Genomic DNA, 17721 nt, shown 5'->3' with positions numbered 1-17721 from the left:
TGTACATATGTAAATACTGGATTTTATGATTACATTGTGTAAATATAAACTCTATACTTTACATATAATAATACTAATCCACTAATGTTATTATATAGTTAATTATAACAGTAAAATAACAATAAATAAGCATAAGTAATATTTTTGTTTTATTTAATAATAGATTATAAATCACTGCAAAACCTTAGAAAAGTCCAGCTAGCTTTACATTATTTAATTTTGCATGCAGACAGAGGAAAAAATAGACAAATGTAGACAATGGAGCATCAATGTCTATTGTTTGAATGGAATTAATCTTAATGACACAAAATATTTCAGAATAAACTTTATTGTATTGGTCCTCTATACCAGCATGATGATCCACAGGCACTTTAAAGATAAATGTACATTCAAAATCAAATAAAACTACTGCACAAATGCTTCATAAGCTGTGGAAATAAACAATACTGACCAAGGAAAAAGCTGATCAACAATAATGAAGATGGGGAAAGGATAATAGAACTTGCTTGTATTGGAAAAGCAAAATGTGCCATAACATTCATCTACATACTGTAACGTTAAAAAAAACTATATATATAAAAAAAACACAATGGACCAAAGAAGTCCTGGTCAATAAGACTCAAAATTTAGAAGAAACATAATAACAGATGCATGCACATATCAGTATCTTGTTTCTGGCACAGAATAAGATTAAATAATACAATTTCAGCTTTTTATCACTTAATTAGAGAACTTTTTTCATAATTGTGAGATAAAAAACTTAATTGTATGGACAAAAAGTCAGATTTGAATTATGAAGGTCACAAATGTGAGATTAAAAAGTCACATTTTATTTTTGTATTTTTGATCCTGTGTCAGAAGCAGATTTTTCATACAACAATATGGCATAAATAGTACATTTATTTGCCTTTGAGGTTCAATTGTGTACCATCTTTGACTATTTAGACCTGAAGCCACAGCTATATGTTTGCTTCCTGAGTTTTACGAGGAAATTTCCATTCAGAATCAGACACTTACAGTGGTTTCTACCACAGAGAATTTTAGAGTACCACCAAAATGCTGAACTTAGCAAACCGCCTAACCACATTTGGCATATGTTATAACTTTAATTAAAAAATTACACTTATGGTACGCTGCGGTTATGATAAGAAATCTAATTCACTTTCATTTGATTTATCTAAATCGACAGAATGTGAGTATTATAAGATCATGAAAGCAGTTATTATGATGAAAAGAAGACAGTAATTCCACTCCTGTTCTCAATGCAAAGTCTGTTCTCGCTCAGCTCGCTCTGGACCAGCCAGCAGCTCAGTATCACTCATTTCCATGACATTCTCTCCATTTCTTTATGTGGGAAAAGGTTAAAAAAGAAGGAAAGAGAGTATAAATAGATTATACTCCATCTGATCTGGTTGTCAAGTATGAGGCTTATTAAAATCACATTACTGTACCTCTGTTGAAATCAATAACTTTTGGAGAAGGATAGTTGTTTGACTCTGCCCTTTCTTTCATTATGTTGTTCTTGTAGTCTAAAGAAAAAGAGAAAGCTCAGTTATTTTAGTCAACTACAAAAACCCAATTAACAAACATTTTTTACTACATTTTAAAAATAATATGCATATATATTTAATCTAGTTTTTAAATATTTTTTAATGATCTGCCAAGTGTCTTCTTTAAAAAGAGACTAAACTAAAGGCTGTGCTTGAAAACATTTAATTTACAACAGTTTAAGATGAAAACAATTTTTCCGGGTAGAGGCTTAAATAGTGGTTAACTAGACATAATGGATTATATTAAAAACAATTAAATACTATACATTTTCATAAATAAAGCTATAAAAGCTGCCATTAGTATACTTTAAAAGGTTCACTAATTCGCAACCCAGGCTCATTACGGATATACCCCTGTATACATCTTAGGAGGTATATTTTATTGCAGTTTTTGTTTTCATGAATCCAGCAGAGGGTGCTGTGTATGCTTTTTCAAGTCTTAAATTTCTCTCATGATAGCCATTTGTGCCTGCTGTTCTCATGTAAATCCACCAGAGGTCCCCGTGAACTGACTGACTGAATGACTGACTGACCAACCAACCGATACCCCCACCCACCCCCTATCCTAAACCCAACTGACAATATTTTCAAAAGCAATCCGGAAAAAGAAAAACCCTCGCTGCCACTTTTTTTAACATTTTCAGATCCTATCACATTCTCGCCCTGTTATTTACCTGTTTATTTTATTTTACTCGCCTTTTGTTTTAGTTTTACCGGCTTTCTGGAACCGTTCGTCGCCAGACTCAAATTCTGTCATCACGGTTAACTCTTCGATGCATCTCCAGTCTGACATTGGACAAACTGGTAACAGCAGAAAAGTCATTTACACGGAGGTAAGCGGTCAAATGGTAGCGCAAAAAAAGCAGAAGCCATCTGCGGCATCATACTACCCCATAGCATTCGTTTTAAGGATGAAATGCAGCCATACATACCTCTGGCTACATAATTTGCGCTATACAGAAATCTATACAGGGGTACGTTTTCACAATGAGCCTGTGTTGCTTTTTGTACACCTTCTGAACACTGCCAATGCTTTAGCAACATTTTGATACCTAAATTATATTTACAATATTTTTAAGTAATAAAAAAACATAATATTAAATTTCATTCATTCATTAATTTTCTTGTCGGCTTTAGTCCCTTTATTAATCCGGGGTTGCCACAGCAAAATGAACAGCCAACTTTTCCAGCGCGTTTTTACGCAGCGGATGCCCTTACAGCCGCAACCCATCTCTGGGAAATAATATAAAATTTATGTAATGTAATTGAATTTTTACCATACTCTTTTAAAAGCGACTACTTAAAAAATTGAGTAAACCTGTTGCCTTAAAATGATTAATTAAATGAATCATGAGCATATTGCAAAAAAAAGTCAACTTAACAGTTTTAAGTTACAACAGGTTTACTCACTTTTTGAAGTAAAATAACTAATTGCTTTTTACAGCGCACAAGCAGGACCAGAGAGTAAAAAAAGATCCCATGTTAAAAGAGGGATGAAAAAAACTAAACTATTATTTAAAAACATGGTTTATTGAAATACCTGATCACATTTCCCTCAACTTTTACAGAGCATAGTTTAAAAAAAAAAAAATCATGGAAAATTGTGGTTGCTCTTACTCAGTCGCATATCTTCCTGATTGTAGGGTTGCAGTTCTGTGACATCGAGTTCAATGGACGTCATTCGACCACTGCCAAATAAAACAAAAGACTTGCTTTTTTTCCTCAAAGACATTGAATCAGATATTGTAAAACTGAACTGAGAAAACTGTGCAACTTTAAAAACTTCAGAGTAGCAAATTCATTAGACAAAAGCCTTGTAAACATATATTTAAAGTACTGCTTCTGCTATTATTTCATGTGTTAAACATACAGATCACAATCTTTCTCAAAAATACAATCTTGTACATTTCTGCTGCTTATACATTATTGTAGACATTTTGCTGAATAAAGTGCCATCAAACTTTAACCATTCATATATTTGAGATATTAAAAAAAGCATGTCAGGGTATAATACAATTTCACATTAATAGTTATAGAGGGTTAATAGTCTGTTTTTGTTCCTTACCGCTCATTTCTTCCAACATCAAGCTCATACGCTGAAACAGAGGTTATATAAAAGGTCAAAAGAAAGTTTGAAAGATTCAAGCATATAATCTCACAGGTATCAATTAAATTCAAAAGTTCAGTTGGCTAGCATGCAGTTTTACTAAAATGACACTGATTTCTTTTTCCTGTTTATCTAATCCAAACGTAGGTTGTGTCCACACCTGTAGTTTTGGTTTTCTTTGTTTGTTTAGCCCAGACAAAAACAGAATTTGATACATCAAATCCTGGTTCACTTAGTGTTCACACCAAACATTAAGACTTAAAAAAACAGTTTTTCTATAATTTCCTTACCAACAAGTTTTTCTCAGTATGACTTTTTCTCCATATAAATACACTCAGAGCATCTGGCTTGACCAGTGTAATGTTGTCTTTTATTTTGAAGGTTACAAAATTTACCAAAAATGACATTTTCTCTTTGTTCAAACAACTTATTTAAAATGAGCTGAAATAACACGACTTTTGAGGTTTTATAGTAACAGCTTAATTGTTTTATGTTCAATTCACTTAAGTTTGTAAAAATTAATAATTTAGCTAATTTCCTTCATGTTGTCCCAACACAATTTGATTAACTTGCTTTTTTATTTTTATTTTTATTTTTACAAATTTAAGTGGACTGAACACTGAACCAAACTCAAGAATTGTGTTGATTCAGCTCGTTTTATATAGTGGTAGTAGTTTGAACAAGCATCAAATTTTTATGATATGTTTTATCAAGGAGATCAATGTGCTTTTGTAACAAAAATATTTAAAAAGTTTTAATTATAAACTCAAATCACTGACTTCCACCAGCTGCTAAATGCGCGTTGGTAAATGAGTCAAAAACTTGTAGAAAAAAAAGCAGTCAAAAACACATTGATCCACTTCATTAGACATGCGCTAACCCCCATGCAGCACATGGGTTATTTTTAGTACAGATTTTCATGCTTTTAGAAGTCAACACCTTTATACAGCATGCAAAAGCCAGGATAAAATATAAAACTACTCTGATTGTGTTTGTCTGAAAGGAGAAAGTCCAATACACTAAGAATAGCTTGAAGGTTAGTAAATTATTGGTTCATTCTCATTCCTGAAAAGATCTGCAGCATCACCTAAAAGAAATAGATCATAAAAGAAAAAAAAAATTGAGCATCTTTTTTTTTTAAATACATTTTTCAAACGATTTACTCTAGAATTAATTTGGAAGTGATTCATTTTTGTTAGTGGCCTGTGTTTGGTGGCCACCCACACTCAAACATTTTTATCAAACTACCTATTTAAATTGAGCTGAAACATCATAATTCGTGAGTTTTTTGGACAACTTAATTGTTTTATGTTCAATCTACTTACATATGTAAAAACAAATAAGTTAATTTAATCGATTTGTGTTGAGACAACTTAAAACGATTTTGTTGAACCCAGTATTTTTTACAGGCGGCGTACAAACTGATTTTAATGAACTGCACTAAAAGAGCAATCACTATAGAGATCATTTTAATCAAACCAAACTGACCAAGTGTGAACACACCCTCAATCCCATCTTAATGATTGTACCTTTCTTTCTGCAGTGCCTTGTGGTCATGATGATGCCAATTAGCATTAACAGAAGCAGAAGGAAGACCACCAGGATGTAGCCCACTTGATGAAGAAGATGGGTTTGATTCTCAGGCAGGATTACATTGAGGACGTGAGGCGCTTCCACCATGTTTGTATCTGCACACCAAGAGGTAAAAGGAGAACCAGATGAATTAGAGCTTAGTTTTAAAAGGATCTTATGCATTTTGATTTAAGCTGTGCTAAAAGGCATAATAAATGCTCTTGTTGTTTGTTTTCCTTATTTTAGCCAGGCCTGGCTGGTGAGAGCGCAGAGGGACAAAGTTTCATGTCAGAATGGCCAAAACAGGCGTAATGAGTTCCAGACCTGATGTCATGCAGCAGCAATGGAGAAAAAGAAAAAACACTCAAACAAGCAGAAAGGGAAGCGATAGTGCAGGCGGAGAGAAATACCACCACTTCATGGTCAGTCTGTCTGGAGACGCTTTTACATTTATTTAGCAGCCCACAACAACAGGGAGAATTTAGATTAAATCTGCCCAAGTAAGTCAGTCACCAAACAAACTCACTTAATGCTGCTGTTTGTGTGTTTTACAGCATTGTGAATATAGCATATTGACAGAAAATGACTTCTTTACCCAACAACTAACAGATATTAGGATTAGTTTATGAGTCAGCGTGTATCATTCAAATGAATAATGAGGAGTTCACCGAGTCACACACCGATCAAATTAATGTAATACTTAGTAGTTCACCCAAAAATGAATCATGAAATGTAATCATTTATTCACCCTTTACTTGTTCCAAACTAGTTTGAGTTTCTTTGTTCTGTTAAACACAAAAGAAGATATTTTGAAGAATGTTGAAAACCAGTAATCATTGACTTCCAAAGTAGGAAAAACTAAATCAACGGTTACAGGTTTCCAGCTTTCTTTAAAGTATCTTCTTTTGTGTTTCACAGAAAAAAAAAACAAAGATTGTTTAGCACATGTGGGTGAGTAAATGGTGAGTTTATTTTCATTTTTGGGTGAACTATCCCTTAAACAACTCAAAGCTGCTGTTGATACAGTTTTAAAGTTGCTGTTTTATAGTTTTGTGAATCAGAAAACGACTTCTTTACCCCACAACAAAGTGATATTTTGATTGGTTTAGGAGTCAGCGTGTATCATTCGAGTGAATAATGAGTTCACTGAGTCACACATGCTTAGACTGATCATATTAGTGTAAGTGATTCCTGACTCAAAAATGAAAATGTGTTGTCAATTTGCACACTCAGGTCATCCAAGATGTAGGTCACTTTTTTTCTTTAGCAGAAGATTAAAGGATATACTTTTTGCTAATACAGTGGCCCTTGGGGATTTATAAATTACAAGTCAATGGTTACCATTTGAGAGTCAAAAACATGCAGAGGCAAGACAGTGATTTTCAATGACTACTGATGATACATTGAGGTCTTATGAAGAGATTCAAGTAACTGTTAACAACACTATTAAATCTGCAACCTCTGCAAATAGTTTTGAGAGCATTCATAACCAGCTTTGTCACATTATGACGTATATGTGTGGTAGAGGAGGTTCACACAAGACATGATGTTGTTTCTTTACAACAAAAATCAAGATATCATGTATTATTGTTCAGTAATTTTACACGTCCTGATTGCGTATGCTGCAAAATTACTAAACAGCATCAACTCAGCCCAAAATATCCTAAGTGTGAATAATGTGACAGTATGGTACTAATATTGACTCTCAAAATGCCGGAAATTGTTGAATTGCATTTTATGAACACACATTTTAAGCAGAAATTTTAAAATATATATATATATTCATTGTTCTATTTTTTTTAATGGCCAAAGGATGTGTATATTTACTAATTGTTATTTCAGGGTGAGTTATCACTTTCAGTGTTGAACATTTAACACACAGAACATATCAATATACAAAACCCAAACAAATCAGTCATTTGATTAAAAAGTAACATTCTGTCAATTTTGGACATTACTATAAAAGAACAGTATGTATTGACGACAAGCAAAGTTGGAAAGAGAGAAAGTCGACTTCTTTATGACCTATTTATGGCCTATTCACTACATGTCTGTCACAAACATTACTATTTGGACAGAGACCAAGACACACTATGGGCCAATTCAAATTGTTGTATTTCCGCTAGTCTGTAATTACACCGGCAATTTTTTAATGATTTTGTTAAGGCTACAAAATAGCTAATAAAAAAAGAGCATCATTTAATTTCAAATACTGTATATTCTAAAGTCATAAACACTTTTGCAAAATTAGACAACAAAAATTAATAAATTAGCTTGTGAATTGTGTGTAAAATTACAAAATATAGTAAATATAGACCATTTCAATGTGGTCATGTTATTGGCCCATGAACATTTTCTGCTTGTTATCAAACTATTTCATAACTGTAACAAGAGGCAATTCAATCATAACCTTATGTTAAAACAGCTATCATAACATGATTTATCAATATGTGGTTCTTTTCTTCTCGAAAGATATAGATATTAAACATGTAAAACAGGAAATACTTTGGGACCATTGTTTTTATTTACATCCCTCAAAATGGTCTATATTAATATTTGTATTTTTTTATAATTTAATTAATAATATTAATAGTATATGGTAATATGTATAGTATAATATAATAAGAATATAATTAATTAATACATTTTCTTTTCATATTTAAGAAATAAAAAAGTCCCATTTAGACTATACAATAAATCTGTAACATAGCTGACTGATGTTATGGCATCTTTTTCTACTTATAGTGAACCGGGACAAAATGTTTACAGACATGCGAAGATGTGAATCTAACACGGACCATTCCTGCTTTCGGCTTTCTTCTTACAACAGGCCAGATGTTCTACAGATGTGGCTTTTCATGTCAGAAGAACAGCCCATTGCCAGCACAAGATAGGGAATATTGTCTGAGCAATGATTGTAAAGTCTGCAAACCCCAGGAAAGCAAGATGTTGCTTGTGGGCCTGTAATAGTTTTTAAAAAGCGAGTCCAGTCATTGCTTAGCAGAGGAAATATGAAGCAGTCTTCCAATAAAACCTCCCCCACCTCCTTTATGACCTATTCACAGCATTTCTGCTGAAAACATTCACTCGTACAAACTCTTCTTTACAAGTGTTTTGAAACACAGAGACGACAGGGACAAAGCCAAAATGACTGGAGTGAGTGAGTCAGTCTGAACAAACACTAAAGTCAATTTTAAACACTGCTCAAAACAGAGAGAAAGAGCTAGAGATGGAGAGATTACTGTAAAATTCCCAATGCAATCTGGAGGAGACCAAGCAGGGGTGTTCAGCAAATGTAAACAGAGAGAAAAGGGGGGGGGGGTAAATATAGTCCAGAAACATTCCTCCACAAATCCAAATATACAGCAAGGAAGGAGCAAAAGAGCTGATTAGGAAAACACAGACATTTCTGAAGGATCCTATGAAAGCCTTTAAATAATTATTTCTCAAATTATGTTTAATTTAAGCGATTAAATGTAATTTTACTTATCAAAAAGCATGTCTGATTAAAAAAAAAATCAAAAAAGCTATTTAATTGAACAACAATTTATTAAAAGATTACCAAGATTTTCATCTTTAAATGAAATTAAAGCTTAAAAAAGTGTTTTATATAGTTTACATAAAGACAAGTCTTTAACCGAAAGTGTTCAACATAATTTTAAAACATATGTCATAGATTTCTGGTCATAATAATTGAAAAGAGACAATAAATGCACCCTAAAAGTTATCTAACTACTCCACGCTGTCTGAACCAATATAATAGCTTTTTGTGGGCAAACGTTTTCTTTATTCACAGAAAGCTTAAAACTCATCACACTAAAGTTCAAATCTAGTTCAAATCATGCCTAGATTTTAAAAAAGGTGTATTTGTAAGTAATATGTTCACCAATTTATATGGTATAAGTGATAGTTCATCATTTATACTGCCTCATGTAGTTTTATGAGTTTCTTTCTTCTGTTAAACACAAAAAAAGAAGATATTTTGAAGAATCTGGTTGCTGGTATTCCCCAATACTGGCTTGAAGGGCATCCACTGCGTAAAACATATGCCGGAATAGTTGGCGGTTCATTCAGTTGTGGCGACCCCTGATAAATAAGGGACTAACCCAAAGGAAAATGAATGAATGAATGAATGAATGAATGGTTGCTGGTAACATCTTCTACCAAAGAAGATGGAAAAAATACAAGGAAGTAAATGGGTACCAGCTATCTAAATTTTTTTTACAATATCTCCATTTGTGTTTAACAGAGGAAAGAAAATCAAATGAAGTGAAGTGTGAGTAAAAGATGATAGAATTTTTGTTTTTGGGTGAACTATCCCTTTATGATGAGAGTTAGAATAGACTTGAAATATAATGTGCAAGGTATATGGACAACTATTATGGTGACGTGTTAGATACTGAAAACATTGTTCAGTTTAGTGGCAAAAACTGCATGCATGTCAGTTCTTCTAAAATTAATATTAAACTCCCTCAAATGGGTTTATGTATTGTAAGTCTTTTATCTAAGAAAGGCAAAACCAATTTTTAATCAAACCAATCCAGTTGCATTTAACTTGGTATTTTTAGTTGTTAAAATCCACATGAGCTAGAAATTGCTGAGACTTTTATTTCAGTATGGTGATGTACTTCCACCTGAAATGGAATATCAAGTATGGGCAGGGCTTTTTTGTGCATCATTTCCTCACAGAAAACTAAATGTTGTAGTTTAAAATATTGTGGCTAAAGGCGTCAAACTGACTTCAACAAGGAAGGACCGCCACATAGCTTATAGTCAAACTTTACTTAAAGAACGTTTTTTTCTTAAATTACTCAGATTAATTGTTTATCTAAAGAATAACAATGTGAGTATTTAAAAAAAAAAAAAAAAAGCTTAAATGAAATATTTTTTTAAAAAGAATAAAAATGTGCGCAAGCAAAACACATTGTAAATTTTGATTTCACATGGACTTTAAGTGTATCCTTTCCCATACACATAAGAGAGCCATTTAATTTTGGGAAGACATGAAGACAGTCTAGTTCACATCTAGGTTAAAATATGGTGTATCTGTACAGTAAATGATGTTCACCAATGGATATGGTGTAAGTTCACCAAAGTAATTTAATGACCTCATCATTTATTCTCCCTCAGCCTTTTACTTATGTTAAACACAATTTGTTTAAAGAATCTGGTTGCTGGTAACCAATTACCATAGTAAGGTAAATACATGCAAGTCAATGAGTACCAGCAACTTTATCAGCATTTGAGAGTCAAAACAGACTTGAAAAATACTGTGCAAGATTTTTTATGGACATATGAATTAAATATTAAAAACATAGTTCACTTTAGTGGCAAATACTGCATTTCAATTCTTTAAAAACTAATAAATATTAAACTGCACAATACATTTCTATCCTCATCTACTGTAAGCAATTTATCTGTAAAACACAAAGAAAGACATTCTGAGTAAAATAAACAGATTCACTTGTCTTTGAATTGCTATTTTTGTTGTTAAATTCCCCATGAAGCAGAAATTTCTGAGACTTTTATTCCAGTATGTTTATGAACTTCCACCTGAAACTGAATATTGAGTAGGGGGCAGGGCTTTCTCTTTGTGCATCATTCCCTCATAGCAAACTAACTAACAAACTAACAGAAGGACTGCCGCTTAGCATAAGGTCAGACTTTAAATGAAGAATTTTTGTTTTAGTGGACTAATTTACAGATTAATTGTTCACCTAAACAATAATAATATGCGCTGCCAAAATACATTGTAAATTTGATTCCACATGGACTTTAAATGTATCTTTTACCTTCCAGACAAGAAAGTAAGTCATTTAGGTTTGGAAAGACTAGTTACTAAATGACAGGGTTTGCTCTTTAAAAAATATAATAAAAAATATTTCCTCACTTGGATCATCAGCAGGCAGGACAGTACGAGCAGGGTTTTTCTGTGCTTCAGTGGAGGAGCGCACTGGAGGCAAAGCCTGGACAGAAGGGCCGAGGATCACCCTGTAGATCCGTCTTTCATGCAGGCCACAGTAATGATGGTGAAGATGGCAGGAAAACAGGCCTTTATCAGCTGGCTGAATGTTATGAAGGCTCAGTGAGAAATCCCCAAGAGAAAAGGCATCGGCTGAGATGTTCATTTTTTTTTGGAGGTAGAGCGGCCCGTACTGCCGCTTCTCTCCAGAGGCGTACATGTCAATGAGGCGTTCAGCTCGGTCACGGGTCACTCCAGGTGCCTGCCAGTCCCAGTGGACCACCTGCTGCTGGCCCTCATCCCTCTGACTATCCGTCCACAACTGCCTGCGGATCACACAGGGAAGAACCACACTCTTCCCCACCAGAACCACAAACACTGCTTTCTCGCCATCCCAGACGCGCTTTTCCTTTCGAGCTGCAGAGATTGAGGTGGCATATTAAAATTTTAATACTTGATTGGTAATCAATACTTGACAATAATTTAATAATATTAATCAATGATCAATACACTTTTACAAGACAGTCAAAACTAAAACCTTATCAGACAAATTTCATATTTTTAAACATTTGTAACATATAAAAATCATATTTTTTATAATTTTTCAAGCAGTATGTATTTCCTTGTTTCCACATTAAAAGAGATGTAAAAGTAAGGTTGATAAATTTAAAGTAATTGATAAAAATACAAACAATATAAAAAAGTAACCGGCCACATTATTAGGTACATCTTACTAGGACCCACTTTTGCCTTCAGAACTGCCTTAATCCTCCGTGGCATAGATTCAACAAGGTACTGGAAATATTCCTCAGAGATTTTAGTCCATATTGAAATGATAACATCACGTAGTTGCTGCAGATTTGTCGGCTGCACATCCATGATACAAATCTTCCGTTCAGCCACATCCCAAAATTGATTTGTGATCTGGAGACCGTGGAGGCCATTAGAGTACAGTGAACTCATTGTCATGTTCAAGAAACTAGCCTGAGATGATTTGTGCTTTATGACATGGCATTGACATGATGCTCAATTGGTACTAATGGGCCCTAAGTGTGTCAAGAAAATATCCCCCACACCATTACACCACCACCAGCCTGAACGGTTGATACAAGAAAGGATGGATCCATGCTTTTATGCCAAATTCTGACCTACCATCCAAATGTCGCAGCAGAAATTTAGACTCATTAGACCAGGTAACATTTTTTCATTCTTCTATTGTCCAATTTTGATGAACCTTTATGAATTGTAGCCTCAGTTTCCTGTTCTTAGCTGACAGGAGTGGCACCCGGTGTGGTCTTCTGCTGCTGTAGCCCGTCCACCTCAAGGACGTGTTGTGCATTCAGAATTACTGTTACCTTTCTGTCAACTGGAACCAGTCTGGCCATTCTCTTCTGACCTCTGGCATCAACAAGGCATTTGTGCCCACAGAACTGCCGCTCACTGGATATTTTCTCTTTTTTGGACCATTCTTTGTAAACCCTAGAGATGGTTGTGCGTGGAAATCCCAGTAGATCAGCAGTTTCTGAAATACTCAGACCAGCCCGTTTGGCACCAACAACCATCCCATGTTCAAATTCACTTAAATCCCCTTTCTTCCCCATTCTGAAGCTTAGTTTAAACTGCAGCAGATCGTCTTGACAATGTCTACATGACTAAATGGATTGAGTTGGTGACATTTGATTGACTGATTAGAAATTTGCATTAACAAGCAGTTGGACAGGTGTACCTAATAAAGTGGCCAGTGAGTGTATGTGATATAACAGTAAAAATGTGAGATTAAGTCATAATTGTGAAGTAAAGGTATTATTTTGAGATAAAAATTCATATTGTTATATAAGGAGCTGTAAATGAGACATTGAAGGTCATTTTGTGACAGAAATTATTTTGTTCGTTTAAAAGATCTGTTTTATAATTCTGATATAAAAATCAAAAATAAAAATTTAATATAATGAAAAAGACAAAAATCTGGTTGTCACAACTGTTGAAAATGCATAATTGTGAGTTGAATGGCATAATGAATAATTTTCTGAGATACAAAAATCTTAATTGTGAGAAACAAGACATCAACAAACAGTCCTAAATGGAAAAGTCCTAAAAGCATGACTTAACATCTCAATTATGATAGGTATGATAAACATCACTTTATTTACAATTTTTGTACTTTAATGCAGAAACAGGCTGATTTTCTTGAGCTTTCACTTCAATGTAAAGATGTCTGGCTTATTTCTCTTACGTGATTTGGTGATGTTGAGCTGCATTTGAACGGACTGGTGGACTTTGCAATAGTGGTGATGCAGGTTGCAGGTATAGATGCCTTTATCATTCATGTCCACATCTGCACAAATACAAAAACAAGCATTATATATTACCAGTTAATTAATCAAAACAATGGCGAAGACATGGTCTAAAAAGCATGAACCTACTATTAATAACTAGTGAGAAGTTTCCATCACTGAAGGCGTCTTTTGCAATAGTGACTCTGCCTTTGTTGTAGTCATTGTATAAGCGCTCTGTTCCCCCTGAAAACATGTCTAAAATTCGCTCCACTGTGTAATCGGGTTGGTTCCGGATCAGGTCCCAATGCACAACTCGCTGACGGTCACGCAGACGATCCTGCCTCCAAACCATCCTCTGGTTATGACACGGCAGAACCACATCCGACCCTGCTGGAACTGTAATGTTCCTCGCCTCAACAACCACACTCGGTATGCTGTTTTGTGTCCAGACTGGAAGACATAAACATGAATATTCATTCGGGTTAATGCAGTATCAACAACACTGGAGAACTTCTATCAAACCATTTTGTTGTTCACTCACCACATGGTAAGATCAATGCACTGCAGGCTGAAATGAGAACAAGAACACAAGCATTATAGAATTACTGTAATACATATACAAATATATAGGGTGAGTAAATAGTGAGTAAATTTTCATTTTTGTGTGAACTGCCCCTTTAAATCACTGTTAGCATGTATTACATTCATACTGGGAATACAGACATACTAAAACAGTTTAAAGTGCAGAAGACTTATTACTAAATGTTTTATTTGCTGCTATGCCAAGACAAAGAAATTGAGCTGAAAAAAGCAACACAGAGGATCCATTCATTCACTCTCGGCAGCCTGTAAACCAGAAGACAATTACCAACTTTCTGAATACTTTCTCTGCATAATCAACACTAAAGATAATGTTTTAACATAATGTTTTCCAAGAATAGAAAAGAAAACTATTTGGGGTAAAATAATTTTTGGTTAAAGGTTGGTAATTGTGAATTTTTATTTTAGTTGCATGAAAAATTGTAAAACATTTGTCAGAATTATAAGACACAATTCTGAGTCCTTTTCTCAGAACTGCAAGTCTGTAGATGTTATAAACACTGTTAACACTTTTCTGTAGAATCTACAGTAACATACTAGCAGCAGTTTGCCAGTAACTTACTATAAATCAGATCCAGCAAAAATTAGGGGTGTGAACCTATACTGGTCTCACGGTTCGATTCGGTTACGATTATCATGCCATCGATTCGGTTCCATTCGATATCTCGGTACATCACGGTGCATTGACGATGCTTTCTATATCTAATAACATATTTCTTCACAACACAATATTTTTTTTATTAAAATCTATAAATATATTGATATTAAAATATGACTTGTTAATACAATATTGTTCTTTAATACAAGCAGTGAGATATACCTTTAGTTTTACCTGCTCAAAGAAAACACTCTTTCTGAATGAATGTATCAAACAAAACTCCAATACATGTACAGAAGACAACATGAGCATTTATAGCAAATAAACGAATGTAAATATTATCTCGCTTGCTTTTTGAGTGCTGTCTTACAGCCATATGATTCGTCATTGTCTTCACCCGCTCGACAGAAAGGGCTGCGCTTGGCTTTAGAAATGAAATCGCTGTTCACCGATGGTCATGGTTACAGTCTATGTGCATAATACGCGGTTATCACAGGTAATCCGTAATAGAAATAGTGGAGAAAACTTGCACCTCATACAAGCTCGTGTATGGATCCACAAGTATCGCTTTAACAGCCAAGAGTAGAGGAAAAGTTACCTCACAAACAGGCCAGCGCAGTGGGTCAAATGTCCAAAGTGTGTATGAGAGAAAGAATCAGAGATGGATTTTTACAGCATCTCTCTCTACAGTAAAATAGCAGCTTGTGTGTTGTGCCTTCTTCAGTGTCAATGAAAGACTTTCCAGCAAACTTACAAGCAGTTGAATTGTGCATAATTATCTTCCTTTTTAGTAGGAGCGTTTTATTTACTCACCCTCGCCTCCTTCACCATAGTATTCTACTGCGACATCGCGCAAAGGAGATAAATGATTTCAGTTGGTGATAACCGGTTATGATCTTTTACTGAATCGATATTGAGTTGTCTCCATCTGCATCGCAGTGCACCGAAGAAACAATTAATTTTGACAGCCTTAGCAAAAATACTGTATCAACATTTACTTCACCATTTATCTTCCTGTTTATGTATTTACAGTAATGTGTGAATATATTTACTGTAAATTTCACAATACATTCATTCATTCATTTTCTTGTTGGCTTAGTCCCTTTATTAATTTGAGGTCACCACAGCCCAATGAACCGCCAACTTATCCAGCAAGTTTTTACGCAGCGGATGCCCTTCCAGCCGCAACCCATCTCTGGGAAACACCCACAAACACTTATTCACACACACTCACGGACAATTTAGCCTACCCAATTCACCTGTGCCGCATGTCTTTGGACTGTGGGGAAAACCGGAGCACCCAGAGGAAACCCACGCGAATGCAGGGAAAACATGCAAACTCCACATAAAAACGCCAACTGAGACGAGGATCGAACCAGCGACCCAGCGACCTTCTTGCTGTGAGGCAACAGCACTACCTACAGCGCCACTGCGTCGCCATAATTTTCACAATGCAAATTTAAAATACAGTAACATACTGCATAACTGCGTTTAAACGCTTTTCTTCAACTTTATATTCATCAAAGGATCTTGTATTAAACAAATATTACACGGTTAACAATTTCCTGTAGAGTTTAGAGTAACTTACTGGCAGCAGTTTGCCAGTATCTTACTGTAAATCACTTACAGCAAAAATACTGTATTTGCATGTACATCATATATCTTGTTATATATTTATTTACAGAATATTATCTTTACTGTAAGATATGTACTAAAATATACAGAACTTTTCACAATGAAAATACAGTAACATGCCGCATAACTGTCCTACAGTAAAATACAGTTCATATTACTGTTAAATACTGTAATTTACAAAAATCGTTAACAGTGAAGTCATGAGTGTGAGTTATTCATCTTGTGATAATAATAAAAAATAATTTACAATGTAATTACTAAATTAAATTAAATGAGGAATTGCAGAACTGCACAAAGACAAAATCACAACATGAACTGAGGGAAATCATATAAACTACCATTCTGAGAATTTATGTTTCTGAGAAATTATATATTGTTTTCACAACCTTGCAATTATGTTTTATTTATGCCTGGATTGCAAAAAGTCAGAAATGTGAGATAAAATGTTGCAATCGCTATTTGCAGTTTTACAGTCTGCAAATTTTCAGATGTGTAAAGAATTCAAGGGGTATTTGCCAAATCATTTTTAACACAATTTGTTTAAACACTGATGTGTTGCCCTTTATAAAATTGCAACACTGCAAAATGCTAAAAAAAATGCTATCAAAGTAATCTTAATATAAATAAACTAAATTGTTCATGAAATTGCAATGGTTAAACATTATTGCTGATGCTGCAGAATTGTCTTTTAAGGTATAGTTATTCTTTCATGGCTAAAATGACCGACCAGTTAACGTAATTTGGCACAGCATAACAACAAACATATGTCGACAAAACTGGACAAGCACACACACAGAGAGAGAGTGAGTGAGTGAGTGAGTGAGTGAGAGAGAGAGAGAGAGAGAGAGAGAGAGAGAGAGAGAGAATAAAAAATGATATAAAGGTTGAAAACCGAACCGTTTCGTCAAATATGCAGACATGTTTTAACTTTTTCCCACACAAAACAAAGCGAAGAATTGACAGTAGTCATGCACAAGAGTAACTACAACAGAGTAAAATAACATTGAAAATAAATTAAACAAGAAGAATTTATAAGAATTGTGGTTTGAAATGTTTGGACTACTTACTGTAGAGCACAATAAACATGTCTGAAGTGTGGTTGAAGATGGTGGTTAGTTCTGCTGCGCGATGAAACGGTGTTCTTCAAAGGATTGTTTCCTCACCTCTCAAGTTCGTCGACCAGCGACTGAAAACAAAAATCTTTGCCGTCTGCTTGTCTGGACCACTGACATGCTCCTCCTCCAGAATGAGACATGATGAAATAATAAACTAATATTCACTGCAAAAGTTTCTTCACTTACTACAAGTATTAACAATTTAATCAAGACCTGCATCTAGAATAATGTACAGGCATTTAATATAATAATCAAAATAAATAAATAAAACTATATTTATACATACAATAAATACGTTATATTTAA

General features: G+C 34.3%; 1 protein-coding gene across 3 annotated transcripts; it reads right to left on the bottom strand.

Annotated features, from left to right (window-relative positions):
* Positions 1 to 310: 310 nt before the first annotated feature.
* mxra8b (matrix-remodelling associated 8b) lies at positions 311 to 17488 on the bottom strand. Of its 3 annotated transcripts, NM_001079960.3 has the most exon segments (11): positions 313 to 839; positions 871 to 1344; positions 1452 to 1529; positions 3168 to 3238; positions 3616 to 3646; positions 5187 to 5345; positions 11120 to 11608; positions 13425 to 13526; positions 13615 to 13917; positions 14009 to 14035; positions 17368 to 17488. In NM_001079960.3, coding segments are annotated over 10 exon segments (1305 nt in total). In that variant the 5' UTR covers positions 17387 to 17488; the 3' UTR covers positions 313 to 839; positions 871 to 1318.
* Between the last annotated feature and the right edge of the window lie 233 nt (positions 17489 to 17721).

This window comes from Danio rerio, chromosome 23 (genome assembly GCF_052040795.2).
Source record: "Danio rerio strain M-AB ecotype USA chromosome 23, GRCz13ab, whole genome shotgun sequence".
NCBI classification, from domain to species: Eukaryota; Metazoa; Chordata; class Actinopteri; order Cypriniformes; family Danionidae; genus Danio; species Danio rerio.
This window is presented reverse-complemented; position numbering and strand designations above follow the sequence as displayed.